General features: G+C 42.2%; 1 protein-coding gene across 6 annotated transcripts in view; it reads right to left on the bottom strand.

Moving 5' to 3' along the window:
• Positions 1–3,655: 3,655 nt before the first annotated feature.
• Positions 3,656–13,252, bottom strand: part of LOC147236620 (transcription factor COE3) — a 66,838-nt gene continuing 57,241 nt past the window's right edge. For 3 of the 6 annotated variants that reach the window (XM_086171641.1, XM_086171650.1, XM_086171657.1), the window contains exons 11-16: positions 11,930–12,018; positions 6,898–6,963; positions 6,478–6,649; positions 5,860–6,045; positions 5,344–5,433; positions 3,656–3,944 (exon numbers count right to left, since the gene is read on the bottom strand). In XM_086171641.1, coding sequence (XP_086027767.1) covers positions 3,913–3,944; positions 5,344–5,433; positions 5,860–6,045; positions 6,478–6,649; positions 6,898–6,963; positions 11,930–12,018 — 635 coding nt within the window. In that variant the 3' untranslated portion in view covers positions 3,656–3,912. Of the gene's footprint in view, positions 3,945–5,265; positions 5,434–5,859; positions 6,046–6,477; positions 6,650–6,897; positions 6,964–11,929; positions 12,019–13,252 lie in introns of all 6 variants that reach the window. The other 3 variants (XM_086171616.1, XM_086171625.1, XM_086171632.1) reach the window with 1 other exon arrangement.

Genomic DNA, 13,252 nt, shown 5'->3' with positions numbered 1-13,252 from the left:
TGTATAATCCCCTCAATAATACTTACATAGGGAGTGGATGCGTAAGGTAATATGCGTTTTTTTAAGGTCAGTTTGAATTGTTTTTTCTCATGGGAAACGACAGATTGATAAAGACCAAACAAAACCTCTTTTCTGAATGCTTGTCCTCCATGGCCTCAATGAAGGTTTCTTTCCTTTATATCATCCAGCCCAATTCCCAGCATGCACGGCCATTGTGACTCTTTCAACTGGAGCTCTCCATTGACTGGCTCATTGTCCGGCCGGTCTTTTGTGCGCGCTATCACCGAAGCGCAATCTTTCACCTGAACAGCACAGGAGCGCAGCCCCGGATGTGGTCACCTAAAGCAGCCGACTCACCCATGGAGACGGCGGGATCCACAATTAATCCAGTGCTAATGAAGAAATATTTATTGCATGTATCAGCTCTTAGAAATCTGCGGTGATGCTTGTTAATAACATGCTATTAGTCATGCTCAGCCAGCCCGCATCGGGCAGAGATGTTCAATATTACTGCTCAAGCTTATATTATTGAGATGGTTTTTTTGAAATATAACAATTCACAAGCAGATGTTTGAAGCGTGGCCCTCGGCAATACAAGTCTAGTTAGGATCGATATTGCTTTCAATATTTCTTTCCTTTGACAGATAACCAGTACTGAGGAAAGTCTTGATAAGAGTGGCAACATATGGATGTGGCGAGCCTCGCTCTCTTTTGATTGTGCGACCCCTTGACCTTTCCCTGTGTTTGAGAGGGAGGCAGCCACATGGTATGGTGGGGGTCTGTCAGGCTCTGGTTATGGGGCATTATTGACCCAGGATTTATAAATATTTAATGCACACATTAAGATCATGGTGGAGGGTGGCCATTAGAGTTCTCCAATAAAGAGGCTCTCAGAATGATTGAGTGGTATGGCAGAGCTAGTTGCTCGTCGTTGGGTACAGCAAAACCTGCTGAGACAATATACAGTATCTCGAGCCTGCCTGCCACGCTTCAGAGCTTTTAAAATTGGCAACAACTGAGCAAACTTGTCATTTTTGACTGCGCTTACAGTTGGACCTGCTCAGTTAGCCAACGTCTCTTCAGTGACAGTTTCTTTGGGTCTGATTTGTCGGGCTCGATAGTTGTGTCTTACCCGCTTTGGTAAGAGGTTATTAACTTTGAGTGCAGAATGCACCAAAAACAAGCATGTGTGTCTCAAATAGCAAATGCAAAGTCAGGATCACCACATTATCAGACACATTGGATTATCAAGGGAATGATATGAGGTGCAAGAAAGATCACAGTTGACAATTAAATTGCTCTTTTGAGTGTATCTGTCCTTTGCGCTATCAGCAGCTCCTGGACTATCTTCTGGTACCCCGAGATCCGCGCATGCCGGTTGACATAATAAGCTGCGATATGCTGATTGCCAGTCAGGTTGCCGTCGTCTAATGGCGCATTAAAGGGAGAGGTGGCCTCGGACAATGTTGCCTTGATGAAAAATTGACATTTTGTGACCTGCTCTCCACAAACACTCAGGATGCCAGATAAGACGCTCAGTTGTTTTTAAGGAGAACCACTATTCTTCCCTCAAACACTCCTATCCTTCTGTTTGACCCACTTGATGAGTATAGATTTCAGAGTGGCCCCCCTTTCAGCTCTCAAACTATAAGAGGTTCAAAACGATACCAGCTCTTATAGACAAAGGATAACCTTGCTCTTTCAATGTATCGATTCTTTATTAACTAGGTGGCTTAATGCAATGAAATGAGGGATTTGAATGAGCCCCATTTGGGGTGCTTTGAATAAAAAGCTTGCACTGTTTATGAATGACTACAATGAAGCTTTGAAGCACCACAAATGCTGATACAAAGACCGGTAGGAATATGTCACAAAGTCATAGCACTTTGTTGCAAGAATATGATTAAGAGCAGTTTCCATCCTTTATGGGTTTTACACTTTTCCACAGCTTTCAAACATTTTTCTCTATGGTTCTAAACACTACAACTTACAGATGAATCACAGGTTTGTCCTCAGTGGGTTCGACTGTCTCTTTTGTCTGTCTTCAGATTTTCAGTTTGTCTGCCAGCCAAACTGTGTTTGAGCTGAAGAAGTCCACAGTTGAGGGGCTATTGTGTTTTTACTGAAAATTTTAATAAAACATCACTTATCCATTTCTGTTTCCATTCCAAATGTTGACATTTTTAAATTTTCTTCCCTGTAAACACATGTAAGCTATGTGGCAGAGTCATAAGTGGTGAGTAAAAATGACTTCTATACATTCTACAAAACAGAAAATAATACAACCACAAATGGAGTGTTTTTTTTTTGTTTTTTTTTATCTCCAAGGTTGTCCCTCATGCACATTAGTCTCTATTGGATCTTAACAACTATCATATGGGTCACAAACAATTTATTTGACAATACAACCAACAAAGTTTTCTCCAAAATGGTCTGTATAGATAATTTAAAATCAATATAAAAATAAACAATGAAGTTTGACTTCCCTTTTAAAAAATGGACAGAGAGTCTTGACCGAGTAACACAAATTTTGAGGATACACATGAAATATATGCACATTGCATTTCATCAAATACAAAAAGAAAACAAATGAAGGCAACAGTTCTTGGCTGAATTATCTGTGCTGCATCACTATATTAAGGGCATGACGATTAATACATACATAATGAAAAGCAATATACAAAATTTCAGAGATAAATACATTATTTATAGTTGATATGTTACAAAATTTCCCTCAGTGAGCGCAAGTGTGTATTTGAACAGAAATATGACAATGAACTACTATACTCCTACATTCTCAATGGATTTTAATTTTGTTTTTGTTGCTTTTTTTTAATGTTTTTTGTTGATCTAAAAGAACATGAAAAAGACAGATGTATAAATATTTAGCACAAGTTTGGCAATATCACAATAGTCTACAATTTTAACCACATATAAAACACATAAGGGAGTTGGAGCTAGAAGGGGGAGACTGCTCCTCATCAACAAGAAACAGACTTCACAGTAGCCTAGGAATGCATTAATATACAGTGCTAGCAAAAAAGTTGAAAAACATGGCAAAACACACTTGCTTAAAAGGAAGCTCTAGACATGGAAGTACATCATATTCATCAACAGAGCAGTGTTTTGTACACATCAGTGTGCTTGTTGAATCCAAGAGGTTTTTTTTAGCTTTTGAAGATGATTTCTAGCTACAATAAATTACAAAATTTAAGTTAAAATGCAGGAATGAAACATGTTACAACCTTACCCGCCCAGCCCCACCCTTTTTCACGTGTGTTTGTTGTACTTTTATGATCAATTTTCTACATTATATATTTCATATATTTTCCAGTTGAAATTCAAACTGTCTTGGCCCCTGTGTATTTTTCCTCACACATAAAAATACAAAAAAGTCACATTATAAAGACACACAACTGTTTGTGAATCTATTAAAAGAGAGTTGAAACAGAAAAACAATTTCTGAGGCAAACAAGTTCATTGGCAAATGTACTGTACATCAGTGTTTTTACTTTACAACCAGATGGTGAGTCCACAGAGTCCCTTCCAGTATTGAGTGTGTGGTCGACTGGACGTATCCAAAGCACAGCCTGACAGGTATACAAAATAAACCCTTCATCATCCGGCGTCCTCTTCAAGGGTGTTGAAATTGGGAGGGGGGCAAAGAAAGAAACAAAAAAAAAAAAAAAATCCCACGGGAAAAAAAAAAATATTGTTCTTTGTGAAATCCTTTTTTTTTCCTGTAGGTTGTGAAAGTCATTTTAAAAGAAAAAAAAAATCCCCCATCATCTTTAAAAACTGAATGAGCGGTTCACTATACATGACACCAGCTTTTTTTTTCCGCGGTGTGCCGAGAGGGTGTCCGGTGAAGTGGTAGTGTGTAGACTGGTGCTTGAGATGACGAAAGTGCATTTACATTGGGGGGACAACAAGGCCGGACATGGCTGAGAAAAATAGGAAAGAAAAATAGAGATTAGTTGATTTGTCTGAAACAGGGAATGGAAATTAATATTTAAAAAAAAAAAAGTCTGTGTGTGTTTATGTACGTGTGCGTGTATGTTGGTGTGTGCGTGCAAGTACGTCCTTCCATCTGACAATGCGCAAGTGCGTAAATGTATGCCTTAATGTGCCTGTTTGCGTATGTGCCTGTGAGTGTTTGCCGTGTTCGTCAGCCTGCTGCTGCTGCCCTTCCTCTCGACGATAGAGAGTGTGTGTGTGTGTGTGTGTGTGTGTGGGGGGGGGGGGGGGGGGGGGGTGAAAACCTCCCGCCTGCTCTGACATTTCAGCCCCCAGCACGCCATTCCTGCTATGTGTGATATTTCTCCTGGTGTTGGGGTAATGGCAAACAGAGGCTGAGATCCCCTGGAGACGCGGCCGTGGTGACGGCAGAGCAACACCGCGGTCACTTTCCACAATGCTACGCTAGACACTCCTCCGATTGCTCCCGTTTCTCTTGATATCTCTTTATCTTTAACCCCCCCCATAACATTAGTGCATCAATCCTTCATTCCCCGAGTCGCGCCTCTGCGTCATTATACAAGAGAGATTAGGCAAGATCAAAGGTAGCTTCCGTTATTTTACCAAGACCATCTGCTTAGGATATCATTAGTGACTGTACCTCACCCCGAGAGTTTATATATTCAGTATTTTCACACGTTTTAACAATTAGGCAACTACTGAACTGCCGGGATGATATATTATTATATTGCTCTGAGTATATTTGTAGAGTCATGGTTGAAATGCTTTTAAGTTTGCCAGTGCAGATGATGGCAAGGCATTGCTCATTAATTTCTGCACAACATGTATTAATAAGTATGAACGTGTAGCAAGATGAACTTTAATTTCCCACTTCATTAAGCCCAATGTTATTAATCTTGGGGCACACACTACGGCTAAGCTTGTTTTCAAAGCAGTCATGTTGGTCATGACACACGCACAAAACCTAATAAACATAATTACTAAAACAATTCTTGCAAGGTCTTTTCCTGCGACATCAGACGGGATCATTTGTACGAGGGGGCAACTAGGATGTATGTTCACATGTGTTTGCACAGACGTGAGACGACACTGGCAATCATGTACTTGTGCACGTGTTTGCTTGTATAGATGTGTAAAGACATCGACGTGAGTGATTTAGTGAGTGAGTGAGTGAGTGAGTGAGTGAGTGAGTGAGTGAGTGAGTGTGTGTGTGTGTGTGTGTGTGTGAACTGAAAGGTGTAAATTGGCCTGTCAAAATGCATATATTTGTAATGATTAATCCCTCACCAAACCGGACAGAGGCCTGAGCAGCGGTATCTGACCAGTAGTCCGTAGGGAAGGGATGAGGGGGTGAGGGGGGCTCACCTTGCAGTCCGTTGCCGTTGGCGCTGGTGCAGGATGGGGGTGGGGAGGCCTGGGGTCGGACCACAGGGGCAAAGGCGCTCTTTTGTTTAACTGCAGAGACGATAGGGAGGGAGAGGGAAGGAGGGAGGGTGAGAGTGAGAACGTGCTGTGAGTAATGCTAGAGAGGGAGAGGGCAGTTAAGGTAAGGCTGGGGTTGTGTTACTGCCGGGGGTGGGTGGGGAGGGGGCAAATGATCAGTACTTAAACAGGCCCCTACCTTTAAACGTCTTGTCCGGTTAAACACGCTAACATGGCATATAATAAAATACACAGTAAAGAATCACGTGTCCTGTGAACTGTGTGAGTTTTGCAAAAATAACACCAAGCAAACCGCCATGAATGAATATATTATCGCCAGCAATAATGCTGTAACGCTGTCATCAGTGATTCATTGAAGAGAAAATGAACGCGCGAACTGGAATTAAATCAGGAGCAATTTAGTGCTACTATGCCGTGCAATAGTGGCAAGCTACTCACTTCCATATGGGGAGTTGGCAGAAGATCCGTTGAGGAACCCTGGGGAGCTTGGCACTCCCAGGTTCATACCAGCATTGCCATAGCCATTCATGCTGTTGCTGACGGTGTTGTAGCTCGACTGCTGTGGGGTGCTGCTGGAAATGTAGCCCCTGGGGGACACGCTGCTGGTGTTCCGGCTGTAGCCCACTGAAAACACAGCAAGGAACGAAAAAAGAACATTTGTTCATTTCTTTTGTGCCGTTCAGTATTTACCGAGGAGCTGTTCACCAACTGGATAAGATTCAAACAAGAATTTAAGGCTGCGATCATTTTTATTCCCACGCACTGGAGATGACAGATTAATTAAAAAAATAATAATAGCAATAATATATGCAGTAAATTGTACATTTAACTGCACATGTCGTAGGTGTAGATGGGTCAGAGACATGTTGAAAAAGAACATTTCTATCCATTTCTTATTCTAATGAGTGGAAAAAAAGTGTTAAATTTTAAGAATTTCTCAAAAGGCTGAATCCCCCCCACCCCCCCACCCCGGAATTCCCTCAAGACACCCTCCATATCCACGGACCAGACTTCTGAAATCCACGGAGTTATGGATTCATAACTTAAATCACATACCTTGGTCATTCCCTTGTGACTCAGACACATTGACTGCTAGCTGGCTGCTGAAGGAGTTGACTCCCATCATGCCGTGGGAGGCTGTGTTAGCGAGAGAAGGGATCTGGTTGTGGTTGCGGGGAACGCTGTACAGGGCCTCGGCAATGTCAGCTGCCCTCTTCAGAATGATCTCCTGACAAGCGCAGAAAAGGCAGAGGTTTTTTGTTATTTATTTATGTTGTTTTTTTTTTTTTTTTTTCTTATTTATAGCAGCGCTTTTGCTCTGATGTATGGATCACGGCTATACGGTTAACTCGCAATGCATGGAGCCTACGTTTTAGTGAAAAATGCCCTTTGATGAGACTGTCGGTGAAATTTTTAGCTGTTCCCGACCCTGAAGGACACGGCGGGTGTAACTAAAGCGGCTGTGTGGGTACCGACCTGATTGTTGTGGGGCATCCCATACAGGGCTTCCACGAGATCAGCCGCCCTCTTCAGTAGCACCTCCTGATGAGGAAAGTGGGAAAAGTTAATTTCTAAAATGGAAACCCGATTCAGACCCTGCCGGTCTGTGTAGTACCGATATCCAAAACAACATTACGGGTTTTGGTGAGCCTTGAAAACATTCAACTACCTTAATAAAAGTTATCCTGATTTAAGAGGCTCCATTGCTGTGTTTATATGGTGCTTCTACTTTGCTCCTTCCAACCATGCAGAGCAGTGAATAATGTTCCCTATCTTAATTAAACTGGCATAGTCCTTTAAAAACAACACCTCACCCCTGATTCTGGGGTTCATGTTTGCTTCAGAGTTCAATGCTGAGTCCCCTCTCTTCAGAACAATAAAGTGAATTAGCTCTGGGTTAATCTAGTTCTGTTGTAATGACATTAAGGAATTTTTCAATTAACCTCTTTGACTGGCTGTTGCAAAGGACTTCACAAATGACTTCCCATCCAGCAAGAGCTGGGTGCTTGTGCCTTGGGGACACGGATGCTCAGGATGTGGTCTTATCCATGTCTGCATGCTTGCCCCCGCTTGACAATGCGGATTAACAGTGTTGCTTTGGCTCTTAACACTGAAAATGAGTTGGCCTCAGATCCTGTTCATCCCGCTCTGTTTTGGGCTTTCAGCTAGGTGGGGTTTGGCCCGTTTTTGTGTCTTTATCTTCCCTGAATTTGGCACTTACAATTAAATCCCTCTCAAGTAACCAGACTGCTCTCTTTGTTTTCTATAATACAGGAGGCAGTATGCTCTATGGAAACCCTCTTGTCCTTTTAGAGTGCATTTAATCTGACAAAGGCAAGTTGCAGACATGGATGTTGCGTGTGTTTTAGAAAACGTTCGCTTGTTGTCACCTGCTGGAGAGCGGAGATTTGTCGACTGTGCTGTTAGAACCCCGGTTAAAAGCAATGCAAATCTGTCACCAGAAACATCTCAGATGGCGCTTGTTTTCTTCCCACATTCGCAGTGTTTTCTTTTGCAGGCCTCGGTAATTTGTCTGAAGTGTTCCATCACTTGGCAATAGCAGTGTGGGATTAAGACGGCAGCTGCCGTAAATGAATGTAAACACAGTCTTCGTGCCTTCAAACAGCGGCCTCCAAGATTTGGCCTGCATTTCCAAGGCATAGCGTATGTAGTATGTATGGAGTGTGTGTACGGCTCCTTTCATCCTGAGGAGCATATCTACCACACTCCTTGATTTATCAAGATGAATCACTGTAGAAGCCACTTCCAGCATATGCCATGCTCTCTTATAGAAACATATCGCTTAATCCACCCCAAGTTACCGGATGGGTGGCTCTTAGAATGGGCATTTACCTCTGAAATTGGTGTGTATGCTCAACGTTGCATGCATCTAGTTTGCATACAAATAAAGAATTATGGTTGTCGTGAAGCAGGTAGACTAAATGAGAGGACCAGCTGTCTTGATGTGTTCTCATCAGGCAGAACAGATTTCTCTCTCTCTTGCTGAGTGAGATAAAGTGGATTTCTTTCTTTTTGTCTGCAGTTAATAATTACCAATAATCTATTCTATCATATTTCAAGATCTCCTACATGGCTCTCAATTTTAAACAACAATTAAAGCAATTAAGACTGTCGCATTCACAAGTCATGTTTCATTCTCTGTAAACCGTCCTCTCCCTCCTTGTCCATATGGCACGTTGCTGCAGTGACATAAGGACAGCTTGGAAAAAGGAGGAGAGAAAACGATATTGCCTCTCATCCTTAATCTGTCGTTTACCGCGTGGTGTCTTAACTAACCAAGCTGACGCAAGGCTATGCTTAAGTGGCAACCTAGTCATATCCGCAGATGATGAGAAGTGCTGCACCCAATCAAAGAAGAAGTTTGTTTGCTTCTGACGAGATGCTTTCATGCGTATCAGCTCATGCTGTGAATACGATTAACACGGAATAGTGTTCTGAGGGCATTTCCATGTAAATCTGAATACTACTCCAGAATAAGTGTAATTGGCTTTCTTGTCATGGAGACATATCAGAACATGCCATGTTAAATTGAAACAATTAGAGGCCTCAAATTATTTCTTTTGTTCTGTGACAAATGCGTGACCAATTTCTGCTATTCTTTGCCTCGCTTTGCATAAAGGTCTCCTGTTCAACAACTGTTTAAATGGAGCTGCTCAGATGACAGATCACCGAAGATTTTAAAAGCAGTATCTTTTTTTTTTTTCTTCTTTTCTTTTTTTTTCCCCGCTTTCTTATTGCTGGGAACAAAAATGAAAGGAAGCCAGGGAGCGTTATTAAAATACCTAATAATAAGAGGAGATCTGGCTTAAAACAGTCCAAATGTGATTCTTGGAGCAGTAGATTAACATGGATGTTGTATTTATATTATCACAGTTAATAAAAGAGGGCCTAGGTTATGTAGCTTGGAGTGCTAATGCCATTATAAAACTGTAAGGCAATTACTCTGTTAGCTCTAGCCTGAGGTAATGAATGCATTTAGAAGCATAGGGCCATTAGATGAAGGTACTTCAAAGAGCACAGGAAGAGAGATTCATTTAAATACATGGGTAATTGCTTGACATGAACACATTTGTAATATTTTCTCCTTGTGGATTACACAAAGAATTGGGAAAGAATGGGCTTATGCTCATTTTGGGAGGAAAGAAAAGAATCCAAAGCAATCAGCTTAATAATAAAACAATATTGAGTTTCCACTTTTAATTTCATAATGAATCTAATTTGTTACAGAAGAGAGAAATTGAGTGTGATATAATGTGATATCCAGTCTATTTGTCCATAACTGCCAGAGGGCACAAAATGGTATTATAAATTGTCTTTTTTATATTATGAATAGAAAATTGTTTTATAACAAGATCTTAAAAAGGAGGGTGAATTCCAAAGTCTCTGTTCACTTAACGCGATGCCCGCAAACCAATCTCCTTTCTCATCACTTGACTGCTCACACTTATTACTTTCATATTCACCCTGGACTTTGCATTGAATTTTTATATCTCCACTCCTCCCACAGGGTCAGACTGTCATCTACGATGTTGTCTTAGAATTACGAGGTAAACTTCAATCAGAGGCATCTTCCCCCCCTTTTTTTTTCTCTGTGTAGCAACAATATTAGCGTGCATCCCTTGCTATCCATGAGCACTCCCATATTGGCTTTCTGTCTCCTTACAATTACCACGTGTCTTACTGGTCCCAGGGAGAAGGCTGGTGGAAATCAATAGCGCAGTAATATTATCAACTGGAGGGTGAAGTCACGGGAGGGGGGTAAAGGCAGTGAGTGGGCCTGGTGTCGATTTGCCTTTCTGCTAATGCACACTGCGCGTCCTCCAGCTTTATCTTCTTTTTATAGAGTTTCTCTACCTCACCTGCACCCTGTAATGGCTGCTCTCTATATGCTGTTTCTGTTCTCATTCCAAATGTACATGCGAGCCTCGGCGTGCCTCGGGCTGTTTTATTGGGAATGTGCTTTTGACCCCGAGAGCTGACCCTCAGATGGCAAGCTTAACAATGACGAATCACATGGTGGGATCATTTACATGCCCCCTGAACCCCATATTTGGGTCCATTAGAGAGCAAATCAAATATTTATGTTGTTTATTGGAAGTGCAGGGTTTCATCTCACTATGTGATTGTTTCATGCAAAGGTTGGGAGACCATGCTATATTAAGTGTGCGCACACTCAGGAAACTAATCTTGGGTCCAGTGTCAACAACTGTCTCATAGCCCACAACACTTTGCATTCAGGGAAAGAAGTATGGCCTCTCTATAATAAAGCAGTGCTTAGCAATGGTTTTGTCTTTTTTTCCGGAGCTTTGGATTCCGCAAAGACTTTATAAAACTGAAAGGGAAAGGGGGAAAGTGTTGTGGATATTAATGGAAGTGTACTCTACCATTCGGTGTTAAGTTTACAGTTAAAATTAGAGTAACATTTCATGCCTGGGTGTTGTTTCCTGTCTCCACGGGGACCAAGTTTAATTGAAACACTTCATATACTGAACCAAAGACTAGCTGTGATGTTCTATTTCCCCACATTGCCTTGGTCAAACATCTATAGCCACCACACAGTCTGTTCTTTATTAAATTGTCCGTTGGACGTTAATGATATTGCTATGTTCCATGCTGGGATTTAATAGATAAGGTCTTTAAAGGTTTTACAGTATTATTAAAACTCTGAGGTGGCCACCACTTCAGTACATGCTGAGGGGTTTGAATGTACTAATCAGTCATATTATTACACTTGACACATCTGGAACGTCAGTCGCCAAAACGGTTACTGGCAGGGTCGCAATTAGTGAAAACACGGAGATAGATTTTATCAATAGGAAACGGAACATGTGAGGGAATCAAAGGAAACAGAGTGAGTAAAAGAATCAAAGAGTCTCTGCACGGAAGGAATATGAAAGAAAAAAAAAAAGAGGAAAACGTGCACCTTACAAGTGAACGTTCAGCTTCATCAGTGTGTATGCACCACGCTGGTGTATCTAAAACTATTGTGGCTTTTAAAACCCTTCACCCAGGTTGGCAAGAAAACAATAAGAAAAGCCAGCGCGTAATAACATGCAGTCTTTGTCTATTAGCTGCAGTAAGACTAGGGGGTTTACGGCACAGGGTTCTGTAAACAAAAGATTAAACCAAATCGAGCTGCAGAAAATGAAAGGAAAACATGAGTGGGGTAATGAGGGTGCAGACGTCGTTTCTGACCAGATTACCATCTCCACAGACTACTGGAGAGGAAAACGCCTGATTGAGCTATTTTACCACACAGAGAGTTTACGCCTCTCTCCTCACACAAAACCAATACAATTACCACGCTGGTTAGTGGGTAAGCCACATATGTGAAGCAAAGCTGTTAGGGTTTAGAGTGCTCTACATTGATGGTAATGTTGTTTTGTTTATTTGTCACATTCAGCCTATGAAGTCATTACAAGACGGAAAAAGCTCCGTCTAGCTGCTGCTCTCGTGCTGTTCCGCGCCGCAAAGAAACCGCACTGACCTTCGGTAACCTTTCAGGGTCACCGGGGTGTCTGGGGATGACCTTCTGCAGCCTCTGGAAACCGTAGTCGATGGTAGGCTCATTCAGGGCTGCAAGACAGGAGAGACAAACGTCGAATTTCAGTGCTAATTTTTCGCAAGTGAGAGGAAGAAAACTAATTGAGAAATCCGTTCGAGTTTACATTACAGAAGTCATTTCAGAATGTCTAATTTCAAAGAAACCTCTTGGGTGAAACAATGTTTCATAAAACATTAGCAGCTCCACGGGGGTAAGCGTTAGAAAATGACAAGGGTTCTTCTGACACTTGTGTCACCAAGTGTTATTCCATTAACAGCCATGATGACCTACATCAGTGTGAGAATCCATCAGAGGGACCCTCCCCCTTTTTATCTGCTTGAGAATATTGACTACAGCAAACTACATAGCAGGGATCTTTTAATCTAACAGAGCTTTAATAATCTGTGAAAGGCTGTCCACACATTGATCTAGTATAAGCTGCTGTCATTTCAACCTTCTGCATCAACTGTACCGCAACAGAGGTCCTGTGAAATACAGCGGTAGATCCCATGGAGCCATTAATCTTTCCCACCCCTCAAATAGTAATCTGGGGCACGAGGCATATTGGGTGATGAATCAGAGGCACAAAGTAAATGAATCATAACCCAGACTTTGGTGAGAGCAGGGCGTTTTATGTCTGACAGTCCTAATGGGTAATTGAAGGTTTCCTTACAGCTCCGCCTGATTCTAAACAATCATGTGTACACTCATAGGCAGCACTAGGTGAGGGAGGGAGCGCCGGGGAGAGAGGGAGGGGAGGAGGGCAGGAAAGGAGGACAGCGGTGTAAAGGGGGAAGGAACGACTTAATAGAGAACATCACTTCTCAATGTAGATATCATTTTCAGGAGAGTAACTCCGCCGAGCAAGGCGCTTCATAAATCAATGGCTTTCTATGGAGACTAATAAGAACTGCCTGCCTCTATTCATTGTTCAGCCTGTAATTTGGCCCATCACTCATTACTCAGCATGTAATTTCAGCATTAACACCGCACAGCTCGCTAAACCTGCTGAACACCAGCGAAAGTGAAAGCAGGCGAACGTCAATCCCACACACACACACACACACACGCGCGCACACACACACACACACACACACACACACACACACGCAGGCAGCCGCCACCACAGGGGGAGCGAAGCACAAGCCAGGGAGGTACGGCAGGAAAATGAACATTTATGTCCCTTTATCTTTTAGTCGTCCTCGTGTAAGTACTCCTGTAACCATGCTCGCACATCCTTTGGATACACAGTAAACCCACTCACGC

The sequence above is a fragment of the Fistularia commersonii genome, chromosome 2 (assembly GCF_037954325.1).
Source record: "Fistularia commersonii isolate RoL2024-O1a breed Wild chromosome 2, RoL_Fcom_v1.0, whole genome shotgun sequence".
Lineage (NCBI taxonomy): Eukaryota > Metazoa > Chordata > Actinopteri > Syngnathiformes > Fistulariidae > Fistularia > Fistularia commersonii.
The sequence above is the reverse complement of the archived record's forward strand: the minus strand, read 5'-3'. Positions and strand labels throughout refer to the sequence as shown.